This window comes from Perognathus longimembris, chromosome 20 (assembly GCF_023159225.1).
Source record: "Perognathus longimembris pacificus isolate PPM17 chromosome 20, ASM2315922v1, whole genome shotgun sequence".
Classification (NCBI taxonomy): Eukaryota; Metazoa; Chordata; class Mammalia; order Rodentia; family Heteromyidae; genus Perognathus; species Perognathus longimembris.
Genome location: NC_063180.1, coordinates 17488800 through 17509329, shown reverse-complemented (window position 1 = coordinate 17509329; position 20530 = coordinate 17488800). Strand labels below are relative to the sequence as shown.

The 20530-nt window shown below is 53.9% G+C and overlaps 3 protein-coding genes across 6 annotated transcripts; 1 reads left to right on the top strand and 2 right to left on the bottom strand.

Moving 5' to 3' along the window:
- Positions 1-348: 348 nt before the first annotated feature.
- On the bottom strand, positions 349-5560 carry Kcnk6 (potassium two pore domain channel subfamily K member 6). The gene is made up of 3 exons (XM_048368648.1): positions 5239-5560; positions 970-1365; positions 349-861 (listed from the first exon to the last, which is right to left on the bottom strand). Exons 1-3 carry the CDS (start codon positions 5558-5560, stop codon positions 638-640), a joined length of 942 nt encoding a protein of 313 aa, XP_048224605.1. The 3' UTR covers positions 349-637.
- Positions 5561-8863: 3303 nt separating this feature from the next.
- On the top strand, positions 8864-15354 carry Yif1b (Yip1 interacting factor homolog B, membrane trafficking protein). 3 transcript variants are annotated; one of them, XM_048368650.1, is made up of 8 exons: positions 8864-8940; positions 12211-12449; positions 12541-12636; positions 12732-12810; positions 12947-13004; positions 13814-13969; positions 14046-14139; positions 15064-15354. In XM_048368650.1, exons 1-8 carry the CDS (start codon positions 8898-8900, stop codon positions 15217-15219), a joined length of 921 nt encoding a protein of 306 aa, XP_048224607.1. In that variant the 5' UTR covers positions 8864-8897; the 3' UTR covers positions 15220-15354. The 3 variants fall into 3 exon arrangements, with proteins under 3 accessions (XP_048224607.1, XP_048224606.1, XP_048224608.1); XM_048368649.1 differs by having other exon boundaries at positions 8864-8949; XM_048368651.1 differs by lacking the exon at positions 8864-8940 and adding an exon at positions 9001-9096.
- Positions 15355-15461: 107 nt separating this feature from the next.
- Positions 15462-16421, bottom strand: C20H19orf33 (chromosome 20 C19orf33 homolog). Of its 2 annotated transcripts, none has more exons than XM_048368656.1 (4): positions 16235-16421; positions 16042-16154; positions 15863-15937; positions 15462-15716 (listed from the first exon to the last, which is right to left on the bottom strand). In XM_048368656.1, the coding sequence occupies exons 1-4, from the start codon at positions 16254-16256 to the stop codon at positions 15627-15629; spliced, it is 300 nt and encodes a 99-aa protein (XP_048224613.1). In that variant the 5' UTR covers positions 16257-16421; the 3' UTR covers positions 15462-15626. The 2 variants fall into 2 exon arrangements, with proteins under 2 accessions (XP_048224613.1, XP_048224612.1); XM_048368655.1 differs by having other exon boundaries at positions 15469-15719.
- Between the last annotated feature and the right edge of the window lie 4109 nt (positions 16422-20530).

Sequence of the window (20530 nt, the reverse complement as noted above, 5' to 3'; positions counted from 1 at the left end):
CATGAATGAGTACATCCTTTGTATATGGCCACTGAGACAGCCAGGCTTACAGAGGAATGGTCACTTGTCCACTAGAAAGCCACTGGCCTAGCGCCTCAAGGGGAGTCTGGCCAGCAGTCTGGCCAGAAGCAGCTACTGTGGAGAAATGGTCAGAATAAGTAAAAGAGTAAGTCCAAATGAGACAGCAAGAGAGGAAGACAGGCAGGGAGAACACTTGAGTGGGGTGGGAGGAAAAGAAAAAACAAGGAAATCCAGCTGGGTGCTGGTGGCTTTTGCATATAAGCAAAAGTTACTACGGAGGCTGAGATCTGAGGATCACAGTTTGAAGCCAGCCTGGGCAGGAAAGCCTGTGAGACTCTTACCTCTAACTAAGCACCAAGAAAGACTGAAGTGGAGCTGAGGCTCAAGTGGAAGAGCACTAGAACAGGCCCTGAGTTCAAGTCCCAGGATGGGCACAAAACAAAAACAAAAAAAGGACATCTTGGTGCTCAGAGGAACCCAGGATATGTAGAAAGAGAAATGATTAATAGAATGCCTGGCTCACGCCAGTGCCTGGTCAGCTCTAGCCACCGCCATGTGGGCCCCCTTGCCCAGGCCAAGTCCATCCTGTCTGCTGGGTGAGGCAGCACCTGCCCAGCTACCTGGGGATGGACTCGTAGTCGACATAGGCACTGGTGGACAGGTGCTGGTGTAGCTCAGGCTGGGGCTGCAGAATGTCCGTGTGATCCTCTTCTTCTTCCCCGAGCCTGGCAGGGCATGGGTTGGGCAGCAAGATGAGCTTGGTGAGGCCATGGAGGTCAGACACGTGGCGGAAAGTCTGCAACACCAGTACCATGGCCACCAGGCCCAGGAAGAGGTATGCTGTAGACACAGCAGGGGGTGAGAAATCCACCTGGAGGCTCAGCTCCCCAGAACAGGGCCCTCCTCTGCCTGCTCACACCCTTTCCCCTCAGGTGCCCACCAGCTCACCTGTGACCAGCACTTTGTAGAGGGCCCGGTATGGCTGGCCAGGGGCCTCCCCTGGTACATAGTCCCCCAGACCGATGGTGGACAGAGAAATGAAGCAGAAGTAGAAAGCATCCAGGAAGCTCCATGCCTCCTCCAGGTGGGCAAAGATGGCTGCCGGCACCAGGAAGCACACAGCCATAACGATCGCTAGCAGGGCTCCCAGGTGCCAGCGGGCTGCCTGCCGAGGATCCCAGCCCCAATGCAGGCTCAGCCAAGACAAGGGGCGGTGAGTAAGCAACTGTGCCAGGCGCTGGGCTGAGGCGGTCAGCAGGAGCATGGTGGTGGGCACTCCCAGGAGGGCGAAGACGATGGAGAAGGCCTTGCCTGCGTCGGTCAGTGGAGTCGTGTAGCCGTAGCCTGTGGATAAGGGTGAGTCCTCTGGCCCACTGGGACCTCCACTGAGGCCAGACTCCTCCCTGATCCCACCGCTCTCCTCCCACAGCCTCTCCCTTCCACACAGTCTTTCCTTTCCAATTAACCAGAAAAAAGGCAAAAGTGAGTTGGATGTCGGTGGTCCACACTTGTCAGCCCAGCTACTCAGGAGGCTGAGATCTGAAGATCATGGTTCAAAGCCAGCCTAGGCATAAAAGTTCATGAGACTCTTTATCTCCAATGAACAACCATAAAACCAGAAGTAGAGCTGTGGCTCAAGTGGTAGAGCACTAGCCTTGAGCAAAAGAGCTCAGGGGCAGCACCCAGCCCTGAGTTCAAGCTCCATAACTGAGAGAAAATAATAATGAGGAGGATTAAAGCTGGAGGAGCAGGGAAGAGTCTGAAGGGAGCTTCCTCCTTGTTCCAGATCATGACAAGCAGAGGAGGGCTGGGGAGAGGGAGGCAGTAATAGAGCACCTGATCTGGCCAGGGAGGGATTTCCCAGGTGTGCTATGGGACTATGGGATGAAGGTAGAGACTTTCCAGGGTCTGGTCTTCTGAATATTTTTTTAAATTCTTTATTTACTGTGGTATTGAGGTTTGAATTTAGGCTTCACACTTGCTAGACAAGCACTCTCCCACTTGAGCTACAACCCCCTCCCTCTTCTTCCCCCCCCCCCCATACACACTGTTATTGTGGTTTGGGGTTTTTTGTGGGGGTTTTTTTTGGCTAGTTGGTTGGTTGTGGGTCCTGAACTCAAGGCCTGGGCACTGCCCATGAGCTCTCATGCCCAAGGCTAGTGCTCTACCATATTGAGTCACAGTGCCACTTCTGACTTTTGAGTGGTTAATTGGAGATAAGAATCTCAGGAGGAGACTTTTTTCTACCTAGGCTGGCTTTGAACTTTGATCCTCAGATCTCAGCCTCCTCAGTGGCTAGGATTACAGGCATGAACCCAGAGCCTAGCTTCCAAGTTTTTTTGTTTTGTTTTCTTTTTAACCTTAGCTATTTTTCAGATAAGACCTCTTTGTCTGGGCAGATCTCCCACCAAGATGGTGCTATCTCTGCCTCCCACATAGCTGGAATGACAGGCCTGCTCCACCACACCTAGCTTGAAGGTTGAGGTAGTTTCAGTAACTTTTTTTCATGTGTGTATGTGCTGGGACTGAGACTTGAACTCTGGACCTTATGTTTCTTTTTTTTTTTTTTTTTTTTTGGCCAGTCATGGGACTTAAACTCAGGGCCTGAGCACTGTCCCTGGCTTCTTTTTGCTCAAGGCTAGCACTCTGCCACTTGAGCCACAGTGCCACTCCTGGCCGTTTTCTGTATATGTGGTGTTGGGGAATCAAACCCAGGGCCTCTTGTATACAAGGCAAGCGCTCTTGCCACTAGGCCATATCCCCAGCCCTGGACCTTATGTTTCTTGTATGGCTTTTTTTTTTTTTTTCTCAAAGCTGGTGCTCTACCACTTGAGCCACACCTCTATTTCTGGCTTTTTATTGATTTACTGGAGATAAGAGCCTCATGGACTTTTTTCTGTCCTGGCTGGCTTTGAACTGGGATCCTTAGATCTTAGCTTCCTGAGGCTCACTCACATTTTTTGTCAGGCTGGCTTTGAACCACAGTTCTCCCCATGTCTGCCTCTAGAGTAGCTGGCATTACAGGCAGGAGATACCATGTGACCATGTTAAAATCAAGGGATGGTGTTCTAATTTGAACCAGATACTGGGTCTAAAGAAAGGAGGGCAAAGCACCAGGAGGTGTTTTCCTGGATTGCAAATGGAATCAGAAGTGGTGGCCTCAAGCAGAGGACCTTTTGCCCCCAAGAAGTCCTTTGGGAGGCGATGAGGCAGACAATCCTAGAGAACGATGTCAAGGTAGGCTAGGAATCTGGCTTAGTGATAGAGTGCTTGCCTTGCATACCTAAAGCCCTGGGTTCGATTCCTTAGTACCACATAAACAGAAAAAGCCAGAAGTGGAGCTGTGGCTCAAGTGGTAGAGTGCTAGCCTTGAGCACAGAGAAGCTCAGGGACAGTGCCCAGGCTCTGAGTTCAAGTCCCAGGATTGGCAAAAAAAAAAAAAAAGTGCATGTCAAGAGTGAAGCCTAGCTACTCAGGAGGCTGAGATCTGAGGACTGAGATTTGAAATCAACATTGGGCAGGAAAATCTGTAAAACTTTTATCCCCAATTAACTGGTTAAAAGCCAGAAGTGGAGTTGTTATTCAAATGGAAGAGCATAGCTTTGAGGAAAAAAAGCTCATGGACAGTGCCCAGGCCCTGAGTCCAAGCCCCAGGACTGCCCACCCCCACCTCCACAAAAAAAAAAAAAAAGAAGAATGGAGAGAGAAGTGGTTTCCAGGGGGTGCTAGGGACAGATCTGGGTGCAAAGTGGCTGGAATTCCCGGGGGGTGGGGAGGGGAAGGAGAGAATTTCAGTTCCCAAACACACTGGGCAGTTTTGTTGGGTGAGGAACTAAGTGCAGGCTGTGGTTCTGGAGGAGGTGGGGGGGGGGGGGCGGTCCTGAGGTCCTGAGTCCCTAGGGATTGCCCTTGCATAGGAAATCTGAGGTGAGCAAGACCCCTGAGGTCAAGGATAGCCCATGAAGAGCCAAGCTCTGACCTGCATAGAAGGTACTAGAGTCCCCAGGAGTCCAGGTGGTTCTAAAGATCTTACTGAGGGAGTTCAGGGTCATTCATGAGTTTAAAGAGGTGCTTATGGGTGCAAGATCTCTAGGAAGGGGATAGTGGCACACATCTGTAATCCCAGAGGACAGAGTGGACACACAATGAGCTCACAACACACACACACACACACACACACACACACATACGAAGCTCTTTTGGAGAGTCTTCAGTTTGGGGACAGAGAGGTGGGAGTCCTGGCAGAGGGTCATTTAGGCTACTAGTTTGGGAACCCCAGATCCAGGGGAGACAGCATCCAAGTTGAGAAGAATGTGGAGATGGGGTGGTGTCTTATGCTGGTGTCAGTCTACAGGAAAGGAGAAGGATAAGGGGGCCCTGGGCCTGGGGTCTTTTCAGGAGGCCGCCAGACATACAGAGAGGCGGTCTGGTGTGGCCTAGCTGCTACCCAGGACTCTTTACTGGAAGAAAGGCTTTTGGTGCTGGATGGTACCCTTAGAGGAGAGAAGATGAGGTCCTACTAGGGCAGGAGTGAGGAGACTGGCTGGGGGATAGGGGTCCCAGAAAGTAGAGAGACTGTACCAAAAAGAAAGTAGAGAGAAAGTACCAAGAGACCCGGACAAGGCTCCTGGCGTGGCTGGGGCCCCCTTGCCAGAGACGGCAGGATGGTGGGTGGAAAGTCCTGAGCCTTTTTGTGTGTGCTGGTCCTGGGGCTTGAACTCAGGGCCTGGACACGGATCCCAGAGCTTTTTCACTGAAGGCCAGTTAGCACTCTCCTACTGGAGTCACAGCTCCACTTCGGCTTTTCACTGGGCAATTGGAGATGGGCGTCTCACAGACTTTTTCTGCCCAGGCTGGCTTCCAACTGTGATCCCCAGCTCTCAGCCTCCTGGGTAGGTAGGATGACAGGTGGGAAACACCGGCTGGGATCTGGGGGTTCCTGGGTTCTTGCTGGACTTTGAGGCCAGTCCTAGACCCAGAGGGGACTGGAGGCACCCAGGCCCAGAGGTGAGGAGGACGTTGAGATGGAAGAGTGAGTGGAACCTCAGAGGCTGGAACCAGAAGGACTCTACTCCTAGAGGACTGGAAAGGGCTTGAATGGGGGGTGGGGGTGGAGATCAGGCTCTATTTTGAGGGGGGGGGCTGAATTAAGGAGATCCCAGTCCCAGGTAGGGGGATACCAAGATGAGGGTTCTTGGGCCCCTAAAAATCACCTACCCACGGTGGTGACCAGGGTGCTGGCGAAGAAGAGCGCGGAGGCGAAGTCCCAGGCTGGGTCCGAGGTGTTTTGGGGGTTCGAGGCGTTGGCAAGCGCGGCGCGCCCCAGCCTTCCGGCGGCCAGCACCCGCTCCACGAAGGCGTCCAGGGCGGGCGCCGGCAGGCAGGGGCTGTGTCCCAGCAGCTGCTCCCGCAGGGCCCCCAGCTCGGCCCGGAGCCGGGCTTCGTGCGGCCGCTCCAACCGGGCCACCAGCAGCGCGCCCAGCACCAGGTACCCGGCGTAGACCCCCAGGGCGCCCGCCAGGACTGCGCCCCGACGCATGGCGACCCCCGCCCCTCCCGGCACCCCGCTGACGTGGCCCCCCGCCGCCCCGGGCGAGTTCCGGGAGAGAACTCAAGACGCGGCGCTGAAGAGGAAGAAGGAAAAGAGGGAGGAGCAGAAGGAGGTGTGGGGGAGAGGTTGGCTGGAGCAACGCCTCTGTGCTGGGAAACTGAGGCACGCCCAAACACACACACACACACACACACACACACACACACACACACACACACACACCCTCAACCAGGTGTGGACACCTGGAGTTTGGAGAGGGCGGAGCCTGAATCACAGGTGCTGAGGCTGTGCGCTGCGCTGCGCCTGGGTGCCGTCCAAACTGCAATCCAGCCTCCCTCCCTCCACTGGCCAGAGCCCTCTCACCTGGGGGTGAGGTAGGTGGCCTGGCGTCCACCGCCCCGACCGCCCCCCCCCCCCTGAACCGAGGCCACCATGACCCACACCAGAGGTTTCCTGCGCTTTTCCGGGATGGGCTGTGTGTGTGTGTGGGGGGGGGGGTCTCACTTATTCATGACATCTTTGCTCAAGTTTCCCCCTTTGTACTAGGGAAATATTGAGGACACAGAGGACATCAAGACGGTCTCTTGGGGGCCCTGTGTGTATGTGTGTGTGTGTGTGGGGGGGGGGGAAATGACAGTCTGTCCAGCCAGGGACAACCCACAGAGACCAGGGCTAGGATGCCGGAAGAGGATAACCCAGCCTAGAGAGATAAATCAAGAGAACTTCCTGAAAAGGGGGGGGGGAGGGGTTTGTCCTAAATGAGACCAGGAGGAGGCCAGGCCAGGGTTTACTAGGAAAGGTGCAAAACATGACCGTAAGAGGGACAGCCGGACTATGGCAGTGGTACATGGTACACCTAGCATGTGTAAGGGCAGAGTTCAATCCCTAGCACCAAATTGTGTGGGGAGGGGGTGGGGGGTGTTTCTTATCTGCCCTTCTAGGATTTCTCCACACACACCCCTCTGAGGGTGGGGAGCAAGAACTCAGTACCTTCCTGGAGGCCATCTGGAGGGCAGCCCAGAATCCAAACCGCAAAGAAGCCACACAGGAATGGAGGGGCTGGTAACCCAGCTCAGATAGGCCAAACTGAATCTAAGTATAAAATTGTGCCTATTCTTGGAACAGAGCCCAAAATGTGGCTGACAGTCCATAGGAAAAGATATATGGTAACAAAAATAGCAAGAGTAGCTGCCAGTGAGCAGGGAGTGGCCACTTGTGAATCTTCAACACCTTCCATGTCATTCTGAATTACAACAGAAGATGAGAAAACTTAAGCTTAGAAATGGAATACAGGGGGCTGGGAATGTGGCTTAGTTGTAGAGTGCTTGTCTAGCATGCATGAAGCCCTGGGTTTGATTCCTCATAAACAGAAAAAGCCAGAAGTGGTGATATGGCTCAAGCTCAGGGACAGTGCCCAGGCCCTGAGTTCAAGCCCCAGGGCTGGCACATGAACACATGTGCAAACACACATGCACGTGCACACATACACACAGTAAAACTACTTATATTGGATTTATGTCATATTAAGTTTCATAAATAATATGGAATTATTTAAGGAACCAGAGGTAAGGTTCATCAGTAGAACATGTTCCTAGTGTATGTGAGGCCCAGGGTTTGAGCTGGTTGGCTGTAAGTACAGAGAGAGAAAACTTATATACTAAGTGTATTTATGACATCTACCAACCTATGTATGTATGTATGTATGTATCTATCTATCTATCTGAACCATACCTCCACTTCCAGCTTTTATGCTCATTAATTGGAGATAAGAGTATGACAGACTTTCCTGCCCATGCTGGCTTCAAATCACAATCATCAGATCTTAGCCTCCTGAGTAGGATATATATGGACCAGTGCCTGGTCCATTCATCATTTTTTTATATCCGAGGATTCTGGTATCAATTGGAGTCCTGGAACTAATCCTCCATGGATACTGAAAGATGACTGTTGTCATAGAATAGACCAAAAAAGAAGGCAAAATAGCCTGGCGCTGATGGGTCACACCTGTAATCCTAGTGACTCAGGAGGCTGAGATCTGAGGATTGTGGTTTGAAAACAGCCAAGACAGAAAAGTCCCTGTGAGACTCTTATCTCCAATGAACAACTCAAAAACTGGAAGTGGAGTCTGGGAAGGTGGCTTAGTAGTAGAGTGCTTGCCTAGCATGCTTGAAGCCCTGCGTTCAATTCCTCAGTACCACATAAGCAGAAAAAGCTGAAAGTGGCTCTGTGGCTTAAGTGCTAGCCTTGAGCAAAAAGCTCCAGGACAGTACTCAGGCCCTGAGTTCAAGCCCCAGAACTGGCAAAAAACAAAACACAAAAGGAACAAAACAAAACTGGAAGTGGAGCTGTGACTCAAAGTGTTAAAGTGCTAGCTTTGAGCAAAAGAGCTCAGGGACTGTGCTCAGGTCCTGAGTTCAAGCTCCACAACCGACCCCCACCCCCCAAAAAGAGGGCAAAATAATTGCTTTAGTAATTAAAAAATAAGCTACATTTACTCAGGAGTAAATATGGAGAAAATGTTGGTAGAAACTAAGGGTTTGGGAAGTAAAGAACAGGAAACTAATAAAAAAGAACTCAACTGGGGCAAGACTCATCACAGAGAGGCCCTCAAGATTCCCCCCTTCCCCCAATAACTCAGAGGGCCTGGTGTCAGTGTCCCACATCTGTAACCCTAGGGACTCAGGAGGCTGCGATATGAGGATCACAGTTCAAAGCCAGCCTGAGCAGGGAAATCCAAGATACTCCTATCTCCAATTAATCAGCAAAAGCCAGAAGTGGAACTCTTGCTCAAGCGGTAGACCACCACCAGCCTTAAGCAAAAAAAGCTCAGCAACAGCACTCAAGTCCCGAGCTCAAGATCCAGTAACCGGCACACAAAAGAGGAAATAGAAAACCAATCAAATATTCACTCTAAAAATCTGTAAGCGAGAGAGGCCTCAGAACTCTGATCAGCCCCTCCAGGACACAAGCTCACCTTCGCCTCTGGAACTTCCTAATGCTCTTAGCCACACAAATTGAGCGCCTGCCTCTAGAAGACTCCATTTCCCATCGACCACCTCGCTGGACACCTGACCCGCTCACTGTAATGATGGTTTCAGGCCGCGCCCTCCTGCCCCTTGCCTCATGTCATTGACCCTAGTTCCCGCCTCTCACGGAAGGCACCGCCCATTCGCCCGAGCCTCAGGGAGAGGGCGGGGCCACTTCGGCCAGTCTTGAGGCTCATTGGCCGTGGCGTCACTCACGGGGCGTGGCTACGGGAGCCGGGCGGGTACGCTCACTGCCGCGGCTGAGGCGGCAGCGGCGGCGGCGGCGGCGGCGGTGAAAGATGCACCCGGCAGGCTTGGCGGCGACGGGGCCGCCGCGGCTGCGTAAGTGGCGTACGTGGCCTGCTGAGGAAGCTCGGGCGGGTTAGGGGCGTGGCAGGGGCCGAGAGTGGCGGTTGGCGAGGTCACTACAGGTCGGAGGTCAGGAGATTGGAGATCTGAATCTTCGAGTTATGCCCAGCGCGGGGATGCCAGGCCCGGGTAGGGGTCGCCTTGGGGGTACGGGGTGCAGTAGGGCAGGGGACCCCCAGGGGGCACGGGGTGCATGGAGGCTGTAGGCGCCTTGGGGGTAAGGGGTGCATTAGGGATAGGGTCTTTAGCAGTTTTCTTTTTGTGTGTGCTGGTCCTGGGGTTTGAACTCGGGGCCTTCGGTTATTTTGGCTCAAGGCTGGTGCTGTACTACTTGAGCCACAGCTCCACCTTGGGCTTTTTGCTAGTTAATTGGAGATGAGTCTGGTGGATTTTCCTGCCTGGACTGGGCTTCGAAGGACAGCCCTCCTATTTCAGTCTCCTGAGTATTTGATATTACCAGCATGACCCACCAGCGCCTGGCTGTTCCCTCCTTTCCCCAAATCTGAATTAGTAGACCTCTGCCTGAAGTTCATCGTCATATATACACTGAAAGTTTGGTTTATTCATTCAATAATGTCTTTTCCCCCTCCTCTTCGTGCCAGGCCCTGTGCTGGAATTTGGGGACCCAGTTGACCCAAACTAGCCCTAGTTCTTGCTGTCTTACAGCTCAGATACAGGTACTAAAGTATCTGGGAAATAATTCAACAAGATAGTTTAGAGAGTAATCGGATGTGACTAGGGCTTTTGAGGGAAAAGCCCCAGGTACTCATTTTGTCCACATGGAGTGGCAAGCACAGAGCAGGAGACAGTGACAGCATGGAGTCATGGATGCATGACTGGAAGTAGAAGCCAGGCATGGGGAAACACAAGCAGAGGTCCTGGGACAGAGGAGTTGTGGGCACCCAGAGGCTTCAGTTCAGGCCTATAGTGTCTGGGGTTCCAAGAACAAGTGACGTCTAAGGATGATGAAAGATTGCTGGAGCCAGTGACACACCTGTAAACCTCCCTAATTAGGAAGCTGACATCTAAGGACTGCAGTTCAAAGCCATCCTGGGCATGAGTCAGTGAGACTGATCTCTAATTAGCCAGCAAAAAAAGCTTGAAGTGGAGCTGTGGCTCAGGTAATAGAATGCTAGTTTTGAATGAGAAAGCTAAGTTAGGACAGTGCTCAGGCCCTGAGTCCTAGAACTGGCGCACGCACACACACACACACACACACTAGTGAAACAGAGTGGACACACACACTAGTGAAACAGAGTGGACGTCAGACTGTACCTGCAGACATTGAGATAAGGCCCAGGAACAGCCAGAGGGAGTTCTGGAAGTGACCCGACGCAGGACTAGAGCCAAGAAACTAATTAATAGTGGCTAAAGATGGAGCATAAGAAGCTAGAGGTGCACTGGCTGTGGGAGAGAATGGGCTAGGTGACAGGCACAAAACCAGGGCAAGGGTGGAAAATTGGCTCACATTCCCCAGGGAGCTGGAGAGACACCAGTCAGGTGCAGTCAGTTCTGGGAAGGCACAGCAGTTGTTTTCTTCATTGTGGTGGTTGGTGTACAGCAGGGAGGTCGGATAGGTGAGACGGGTGCAGAGATTTGGAGGTTGACTGAGTCAGGCAAGTGGAATGTCCTAGGTATTGACAGTGTAGGGAAACATCTAGGTGACTACATACCAAGGGCAGAGGGAGGAAGGCTAGCAGAACTTTCAAGAAGCAGTAGGAGAGGCACAAGGGCAGGCAGGGCCCATGCTGCTTGCTTGACTCTGAAGAGACCTGGATCTCTTTTCAGGCCACAAAAGAATTGACAGGATGGAGTTAGGGTTCAGTGATAGAGCATTTGTCTACTTTGGGTGAGGCCCTGGGTTCCATCCCAGGAAAGGGGAAAGAAAAGAAATGGAGAGGAAGACCTGGAGGCTGCTAATTGATGTGACATGGACCAGATGCTTTTTGTGGGGATGAGCAGTTTGAGGGTGTCATTTTGCCTCACATCAGCTCCTGCCCAGGCAGGATAGTTAACCTCATTCTACAAGAGGCCTGAGGGTTCTGGAAATGGATACTTTTATCCCTGTCTTCTTCTCATTGTTATTACTCTGTTCTCTGTGCCTCAGAATAAGGCAGAGTTTCTGGAGTATTAGCTGAGGACCTGTGCCACAACCTAGCTTTTTTTTTTTTTTTTGGTGTTTGTTTTGTTTTGTTTTGGTCCTGGGGCTTGAAATCCGGGCCTGGGCACTGTCCCTGAGCTCTTCAGCTCAAGGCTAGTGCTCTACCACTTGAGCCATAGCACCACTTCCAGTTTTCTGGTGGCTTACTGCAGATAAGGGTCTTGTGGACTTTTTGCCCCAACTGGCTACAAATTTTGATCCTCAGATCTTCAGCCTCCTTCATAATAGCTAGGATTGGTGGGGCTGGGAATATGGCCTAGTGGCAAGAGTGCTTGCCTCCCATACATGAGGCCCTGGGTTCAATTCCCCAGCACCACATATACAGAAAATGGCCAGATGTGGCGCTGTGGCTTAAGTGGCAGAGTGCTAGCCTTGAGCAAAAGAAGCCAGGGACAGTGCTCAAGTCCTGAGTCCAAGCCTCGGGACTGGGGAAAAAAAAAAAAAAAAAGAAAGAGTGCTTGCCTCGTATACATGAAGCCCTGGGTTCGATTCCTCAGCACCACATATATAGAAAAAGCTAGAAGTGGCGCTGTGGCTCAAGTGGTAGAGTGCTAGCCTTGAGCAAAAAGAAGCCAGGGACAGTGCTCAGGCCCTGAGTCCAAGCCCCAGGACTGGCCAAAAAAAAAAAAAGAAGAAGAAAAAAAAAAAAATGAGTGGGCTGAATGACTTTACCATACTATTTTCTTCTTCTTCTTTTTTTTTTTTTTTTTACCAGTCCTGGGGCTTGAACTCAGGGCTTGAGCACTGTCCCTGGCTTCTTTTTGCTTAAGGCTAGCACTCTGCCACTTGAGCCACAGCGCTACTTCCGGCTTTTTCTATATATGTGGTGCTGAGGAATCGAACCCAGGGCTTCATGTATATGAGGCGAGCACTCTGCCACTAGGCCATATTCCCAGCTCCTATTTCTTTTGTGTGTGTGGCAGTAGTGGGGTTTGAGCTCAAGGGCCTCATCCCCTGCATGGCTGGTAGCCCATCTCCCAGTACAACCAGTACCCTCCTTTGGGCCCCCCACTCCCTGTGGCGGGAACTGGAGGGCCTGCCGCAGGGTGAATGAGCCTCTTTCCCCTCCTCTTCCCCTGCAGCCTCCAAGCGGAGGGTCCCAATGTCACAGCCAGGCATGGCGGACCCCCATCAGCTTTTCGATGATACGAGCTCAGCCCACAGTCGGGGCTATGGAGCTCAGCGGGCACCTGGCAACCTGGGCTACCCAGCTGTCTCCGCGTCCCCTCAGGCAGCCTTCTTGACAAACCCTGTGTCCGACATGGCCATGGCTTACGGAAGCAGCCTGGCAGCCCAGGGCAAGGAGCTTGTGGACAAGAATGTAAGGAATCAGAGGCTGGTGGGAAGGGGGTATGTGTGGGAGGTCAGGCAGAGGCCACACAGAGCCTCAAGTTCGAGCTCTGCCTCCCCAGATCGACCGCTTCTCGAAGCTCAAGTATTACTTTGCTGTGGATACTGTGTATGTGGGCAAAAAGCTGGGCCTGCTGGTCTTTCCCTACCTACACCAGGTGAGCACCTCTGCACAGGGACTGGGGCTATAAGCAGGGTAGGAAGAACCCCCACTTCTGTCTGGGGTTCTGCCTTCTCCCCCTTCTCTCCTCAGGACTGGGAGGTGCAGTACCAGCAAGACACCCCCGTGGCCCCCCGCTTTGATGTCAATGCTCCAGATCTCTACATTCCAGGTCTGTCCCCTCTTCCCTGTAGCTGGGATTACAGGCCTGTACCACTGCACCCTGGTTTTTATTGGTGGCAGGGGGCTGGATATTCAGAGGCCCCAAATGGCCCTTCATCCTCTGATCAGTGTCCCTGCCTCTCCAGCCATGGCTTTCATCACCTACATCTTGGTGGCAGGCCTTGCACTGGGAACCCAGGACAGGTAAGTCCAGGCCTGGGCAGGGTGACTGGGTTGGGGGGGTCTTAGGGCAAGCTGAAAGTCTTAGTCCCCCCCCTCATAGAACACCCTTCCTGGTACCACCTTGGCCCTAGTTGGTGGAAGATATTCCTGTCCCTGTCCTCCCCCCGTTCCCACTATTTTCTCTGGGCCTTGGCCCCAGATCTGTCCTCTTCTCCAGTTGCCTAAAAGTGTCACCACCACCACCACCACCACCACCCCACCTCCTTACTCCAGTAGTAGCTGGGATGTTCAGTTCTGGCTCCTTCTTTGCTTACCCTGCCTGCTGTTCTGCTCCTCTCTTTGTATCCAGAACCCCCAACCTAGGGCCGTGGTACATCCATTTCTTTTGCCCAAGAGTGTGCGTCTCTCTCAAGTCACCTGCCCAGCACTCGCTCACTCCCCATTATCTCCCAGCAGTGTCACTTCTTCACCCCCACCTCTCCTAGCCCCTGCACTTTCCTTTGTGGCACTGAAAACAAGTGCCATCAGAACCAGTTATTAAATGAGGAACAAAGACCAAGCCCTTCTCCCCGCCCCCCACCCCCAGCCTCTCAGTCCTCATATCAGCTCAGCCATGCTGTTTCTGGAACGCCTCCTCTGACTATGTCCAGCACAAGCTTCTCCAGGTCCCCCTTCCCTGCTGAGTGCTGTGGGTGTTAGTCTATGGACAGGTCTGCTGTGATGACAGGCTCCCACCCATCTGGGTCACTCTGGGGTCTCTAGCACCCAACCCAGGGCCGTCGCACGGTGATGACGGGACAATGACAGGGACTGGGTGCTGATTCTGGCAGGTTTTCCCCGGACCTTCTGGGGCTACAGGCAAGCTCAGCTCTGGCCTGGCTGACCGTGGAGGTGCTGGCCATCCTGCTCAGCCTCTACCTGGTCACAGTCAACACTGACCTCACCACCATCGACCTGGTGGCCTTCTTGGGCTACAAATATGTTGGGTGAGTGCCCTGTACTCTGCCTGCCAGCACCAGCCCACAGGCTTCTTCCTCAACCCCCTTTTTCCTCTGCCTCCAGGATGATTGGCGGGGTCCTCATGGGCCTGCTCTTTGGGAAGATTGGCTACTACCTGGTTCTGGGCTGGTGTTGCATGTCCATCTTTGTGTTTATGGTGAGCAGGGGCCCAGGGTGGGTGGGGCTGAGGCCGCAGGCCTCCTGGGCTGACCCCCCCAGGGTGTTCAAGCTGAGGAGTCCCAGGAAGGTAGATGACAGCCATATTAGTGAACTGAGGGGATCCACAGTGGCCACTTCTGCCTGGAGGGCTTCCTGGGAGAAGGGATGATCAAACTAGCCTAGGAAGATAGAGCCAGCCAGGATGTTGGGGAAGGAGGTACCCATGTTGCTGGTTCCAGGGGTAGCTGTCACCTTTGCTTTCTCCCCTCACATGACCGGCTTTGCAGCCCATATGTCCCCAGAACATTTCTCAAAAGCACGTTCAGATGGAGTCTGATGATGGTGTTAGGACGGTTGGGTTGACACCAACCTTCTCCAGGATTTTATAGCAAATTGCTTCCTCTGCTTAAACCTGGCTCCCCTTTTGTAAAATGCAATGATTGGACTGGGAACGTGGGTCACACGTAGAGCACTGGCCAGCAAGTGTGGGGCCCTGAGTTCAAAGACCAGCACTGAAAGAAAAAAAAAAAAGCAAGGAATGCTGGTGGGGGTCCTGCGAGGATTGGGTGAGCAGAAGCCAAGACTCTTGGAATGAGCAAAATTGCCATCTGATGGGCAGTGCTAGTAAGTAGCTCAGTGGTACAGGAGCTGCCTGGCATGTGTTCCAGGCCCCTAGGGTCCATCCTCCCCCAACCCCCCAAAAAAGGACAGTTGTCAATCGACTCCTGCAGGTCACTTTCAGCAGGGGGTCCTGGGGGAGGGCCTGGGCCTGGCCTCGGGGTTTCAGACCTCCTATTTTCTGCCTTCAGTACAGAGAAGGGAGGAGGCGGTCGCGGGGACTTGGGGGCCAGCAGTAGTCTTTTCCCACCGCCACGAGGTAACCCTTCGCCTCTTCCCCTCCGGTCCCCTCCCCTCCCCGCAGATCCGGACCCTGAGGCTGAAGATCCTATCGGAGGCGGCGGCCGAGGGGGTGCCGGTGCGCGGGGCGCGCAACCAGCTGCGCATGTACCTGACCATGGCGGTGGCGGCGGCGCAGCCCCTGCTCATGTACTGGCTCACCTTCCACCTGGTGCGGTGAGCCCGCCCCGACGGCTCCCGCGGATTCATCTCACCCTCGCCGCGAGCCCTGCCGAGGCCCCGGCCGCCCCCCGCCCCCGCCAAGGTGCTGACTTTTTCCCGCTGCACAAGGAAACAATAAACCTGATGCTCCGCGGCCTCGGTTTGTGTTGTTTTGTGGGGCGCTGTGGCCCAGCCGGGGCGGGCGCGGAGGGCGGGGACGCAGGCGGCTGGGCGCGCCGAGGGCGGGGGACGCGGCGGCCAGCAGGGGGCGGCAGAGAGCGGCGGCCTGGCGCGCCGAGGACGGGGACGAAGCAGGCAGGCAGGGGGCAGCAGAGAGCGGCGGCCGGGGCGAGGCAGGCCGGCGGGCCCGGGGCGGCAGAGAGCAGGGTAGGGCAAGGTTTAATGGCCTCGCCCGCCCGTCCGCCGTCACTGGGGGGCCTTCTTCCCCTTCTTCTCCTTCTTCTTCTTGGGCTTCTTGGCCTTTTCCGAGGAGCGCTCGCGCAGCTTGCAGCCGGCGGCCTGCGGGGCGCCGAGGGCGGCGGGTGGGAGAGGAGACGGGCTGGGAAAGGAACCGCGCCCCCGGGCCCAGCACCACCCGGCGCCGCCCTGCGACCCCGGCCCAGCGACCCGCGGCCCGGCCCCCAGGGGCCAAGCAGCCTCACCTTCCCCTCCGCCTCGGCCTCGCTGGAGCTGCTGCCGCTGCTGCTGCTGGAGTCCGAGGAGCTCCCGCGGCGTTGCTGGGTGGGGTGTGCAGTGAGCGGGGGACCCCAGGGGAGAACGGCCCCAGCACCCCTGCCCGCCCTCCCGAGCCTGGGGCGCGCCTGGCGGCGACGTTGCTTACCCTAGGGCTCTGAGCCGCACCTGCCTGTGGCCCGCCCTGAGCTTTGGGGGGACAGGACTTGGGGTCTCCTGCCGGGCCTGCCCCTTCTGGCTTGTTGGAGGCGGAGCCCAGGGCTGCAGAGAGAAGATTAGGTGTACCCCTCGCCCCGCGCGAGGACCCCAGGACCTGGGCAGGACCCTCCCTGGGGTTGTACCTGCGGACAGATCGAACTCCATGGCGCTGAGGTGCGTCGGGAGGGAAGGCCGGAAGGCCGGAGCTACAGCTGTGCCCCGGGGCGGGGGAGGGAGGCAGTCAGCCCGCCCCAGGAATTCCTAGGAGCCCCACCCTCAGCCTTTGTCCCCGTAGGGAGCTCTGACTCACCCACCTTTTCCAGGCTTCACCCCGACTATCCTCCCTGGGAACTGGGGGAGCCTGGCCATAGGGGTGGGGGCTGCAAACTTCCGGAGGAGCCCTCCTGGGAACTACAGTGCATCCGGCCCTGTCCGAGGCTTCAAGTTTATTCCAGTCACAGTCCCGCCCTGGCCTCCCGAGTGAGGAGGCCACAGTGACAGCCACGGGGAGACCGGCAAGCCGTGTGGCCCTCCCATCCGTAGGCGACAGCTATCTTGGGGTGACTGTGACCTGAGATGGGTTAATTTGGCCCCAGCACATGGGGGTGGGGGTGAGGGGAATCTAGACGCCTGCTGCCTGTCCAGCAGTGGGTCACCTGCCTTCACTCCACTCCTACCTCTTCCATTGCTGGAGAGCAATAGCTGTTTTTATAGGAGTTCTAACAGCTTTTGGAGGAGCTCTGCCTCTCAGAGGGGATTTGCAAACACTGTCAACCTGGGGATTGGCACCCAACATGAATTTGAGCAGCAAACAGTCCCCTCACCCATGTTTTTCCGTGCTGAGAAATGAACCCAAGGCTTTGTCCATGGTGGGCAATTCATTCTACCATTTCATCTATGTGCTCTGGGCTGCTCCTGCCCCAGACAGGGTTTCAGTATGTAGCCTACGCTGGTCTTAACCTTATGATCCTCCTGCCTCAGCCTCCTGAACGTGTGCCACCGTGCCTGGGTGCCTGGCTTGTTTTTGAGATGGAGGCTTGAAATGACCTTGGCCCAGGATTTTCTCTTAATTTGAGATCCAACTGTCCTCTCCTCCAGGGATTGCAGGCATGCATCACCACACCTAGCCATAACTGCATTATTACTGGGTACGGTGGAACTTTCCCTATGCTGGGCAGCACTTAAGAGGCAGAGGGAAGAGGATGGCAGGCTGAAGGTCAACCTGAGCAACACAGCAAGGGCATGATACCAAGCTGTGTGCTGGGCTGGTGGTTTGCACTTGTAATCTAACTACTCAGAAAGCTGAGATCTGAGAACTGAAGTTCAAGTGGCATCCGGCCTGAGCCCAGCCTTCCCTGCCCTGCACTGGCTTAGGTCAGGCTGGGAGGGGGGCCAGAGCCTGGGCCTCAGTCTGTAGGAGGTGGAGTGGCCTTTTATTTCCCTTTGTAGGTCAGCCTCACCCCAAGCAGTAAGAATGGGTATAGTTCATGACCTTGTACACTGTGAAGCCCATCCCTCAAAGGGCCTGCCCTGTCTGCAGACAACCCACCCATCTCTCCCCCCACCCCTTGTACATATGGTGTACTTGCCACTACCTGAAAGTTGTCATTCCTTCATCCCTTTGGCATGCGTATTCAGCACGTACCAGGTGTCCTGCATGTTCAAGTGCTGGGGTACAAACATGGCAGCTGTGGGGAAGCCCACATTCTGGGGGCACAGGGAAGTTTATCTGGGGAGGAAACTGGAAACAAACTCCCATCTTCAGCTAATGGATGAGTAAAATGTGACCTAACATACAGAAATGATGGGATTCATGGATGACCCAAGCCACACCACAGACTCTGGTATGATGTCATTTGTCTGGCATGTTCTGAAAGGGAGAAAAGACTGCTGGGAGTTGAGGGGAAGAACCAGGATTAACTTTGTAGGCATTTAAGATTTTACTAAGATAATAAAAAGTAATCTTACTAGGGTAATAAAAATATTCTAGCACTCAGGAGACAGAGGCAGAACAGTCAAGAGTTCAAGGCCAGTCTAAAAACTGATTTATGAGCTGGGCATTAGTGGCTCACGCCTATCATCCTAGTTACTCAGGAGGCTGAGATCTGAGGATCATGGTTCAAAACCAGTCCTGGCAGGAAAGTCTGAGACTCTTACCTCCAATTAACTACCAGAAAACCAGAAGTGGGGCTGTGACTCAAGTGATAGAGAGCACTAGCCTTGAGCTGAAGAGCTCAGAGATCCGACAGGCCCAGAATTCAAGCCTCACTACTGAAAGGAAACAAAACAAATAAGCAAAAAATTGATTTGTGGTGAGGGATGAAAAAATAGCTCTGGTGCACATTTGAAATGAGTGTGTTTTGTTGGTCAGTAGCCAGGCTGGCCTCAAACTCCCGGCCTTATGCAGGCCTACCCAACTCAGCCTACAGAGTAGCTGGGATTATAGTTATATCGCATCACATGCAGGTCAAGTTCTTGCCTGTGAGTGTTTTAATTTTTAAGATGATGGGGACTGGGGCTGGGAATGTGGCTTAGTAGTAGAGTGCTTCCCTAGCACGCATGAAGCCCTGGGTTCAATTCCTCAGCACCACATATATAAGAAAAGCCAGAAGTGGCGCTGTGGCTCAAGTGGCAGAGTGCTAGCCTTGAGCAAAAAGAAGCCAGGGACAGTGCTCAGGCCCGGAGTCCAAGCCCCAGGACTAGCAAAAAAAAAAAAAAAAAAAAAAAAAGCAGGAAATGGAGCTGTGGCTCAGATAGTAAGAGTGCCAGCCTTGAACTAAAGAAATAGCTCAAGGGAAAGCATGCAGGACCTAAGTTCAAGGCCCAGAACCAACAACACACACACACACACACACACACACACACACACACACACACACACGTCTGTCCTGCTCTGGGCCTCAAGATTCCTCAGGTCTTATTTTATGACCCATGGGTGGGACATTCCTTATTTAGAGACCCAAAAGACATGGCATCACTTTTCTCACATTAAAGCCCAAGCTAGTGGGAGCCCCTTCTACTTCCCCTGCGTGCTCCCCAATTATTTCTGTCGACAATGTGTCTTCCCCTCCCTGCGGGAAAAGGGGACTCATGATCCCAATGTCCTGCGGCAATACTATCATGGGGCCTGCCCGGAGTCACGTGTCCACTCTACCTTCTCATCTGAATGAAGACGCCATGCAGAGCGCCCCAACTCTTTCACTACATCTTAGGAAGTCAGGAGAGCCAAGATGCCACAGGACAAGGGTGTGAGGGGGCAGCCTTCCCTCCAGGGTGGCCTCATCCTGCAGTGCAGAGCTGACATGGTTGACTGGAAAAGCAATTGTGGCATGATTGGTTTAGTCTTTCCTGGAGTTTCCGTGCACAGAGCGTCCTGGCCCTGTAAACATCCTAATCCTGGCTCTAGAATGTTTTCTTTGAAACCAACCAAATCCTACCAGATGGTGACCTTTAGCACCCAGCATGCAGGGATTATGGTTCTTTTTCTTTGATTTTCTTTGACAATCCTGGGGCTTGAATTCAGGAACAGGGTGCTATCCTTAGCTTTTTCCACTTAAGGCTGGTGTTCTACCACTTGAGCCACAGCTCCATTTTTGAGTTTTTACTAATTAAATAGAGATGAATCAGTTTTCCTGCTCATGCTGGTTTAGAGCTCAGCCTCCTGCATAGCAAGTGTTAGGTGTGAGCCACTGGTGCCAGCTTGTTTCTTTCTTTCTTTCTTTTTTTTTTTTTTTTGCTGCTGTTGGTGGTGGTGGTCATGGGGCTTGAACTCGGGGTCTGGGAGCTTGTCTCTGAGCCTTTTCACTCAAAGCTAGTGATCTACCACTTTGAGCCACAGCTCTACTTCCAGTTTTCTGGTGGTTAATTGGAGATAAAGAGACTTTCTGCCCTGGCTGGCTTGAAACTGCAATCCCCAGATCTCAGATGCCCGAGTAGCTGGGATCATAGGCATGAGCCACCGGTGCCAGCTCCAGACAGTTTTCATCAGACAAAGTGTGGCACTGGCTTTCCACCACAACCAGTCTTGCTCTGCCTGCATCATGCATTTTCCGGCCCCTAGCAAGAGCCCCCTGTCCTTACCATGTTGGCTCTGGTGACGTTTTTCACCCTGTGCCATTCCACTGCCGATGAGGACACTTGGCCTCAGCATCACCAGGCACCCAAGAAGCACAATGAGACCAGACTGCAGACTAGTGCACCTCACCACGTCTCACCACGTCTCAGGGGCCCCCAGACAGGCTGCAAGTAGCTAGGGCTAGCTCTCCATCCACCAGGAGCCACACGGGGGCCTTTGAACTGTTCATCTTTAGCATCACTTGCCAGTCAGCATAGGGCCAAAAGAGCAATAGTGCCCCAACACAAACCCCGCAAGGAAGGGCCCCGGCCATAGGCTCTGAAACTTCCGTGATTCAACTGGGAAGGCTGCTGACTCAACGCCC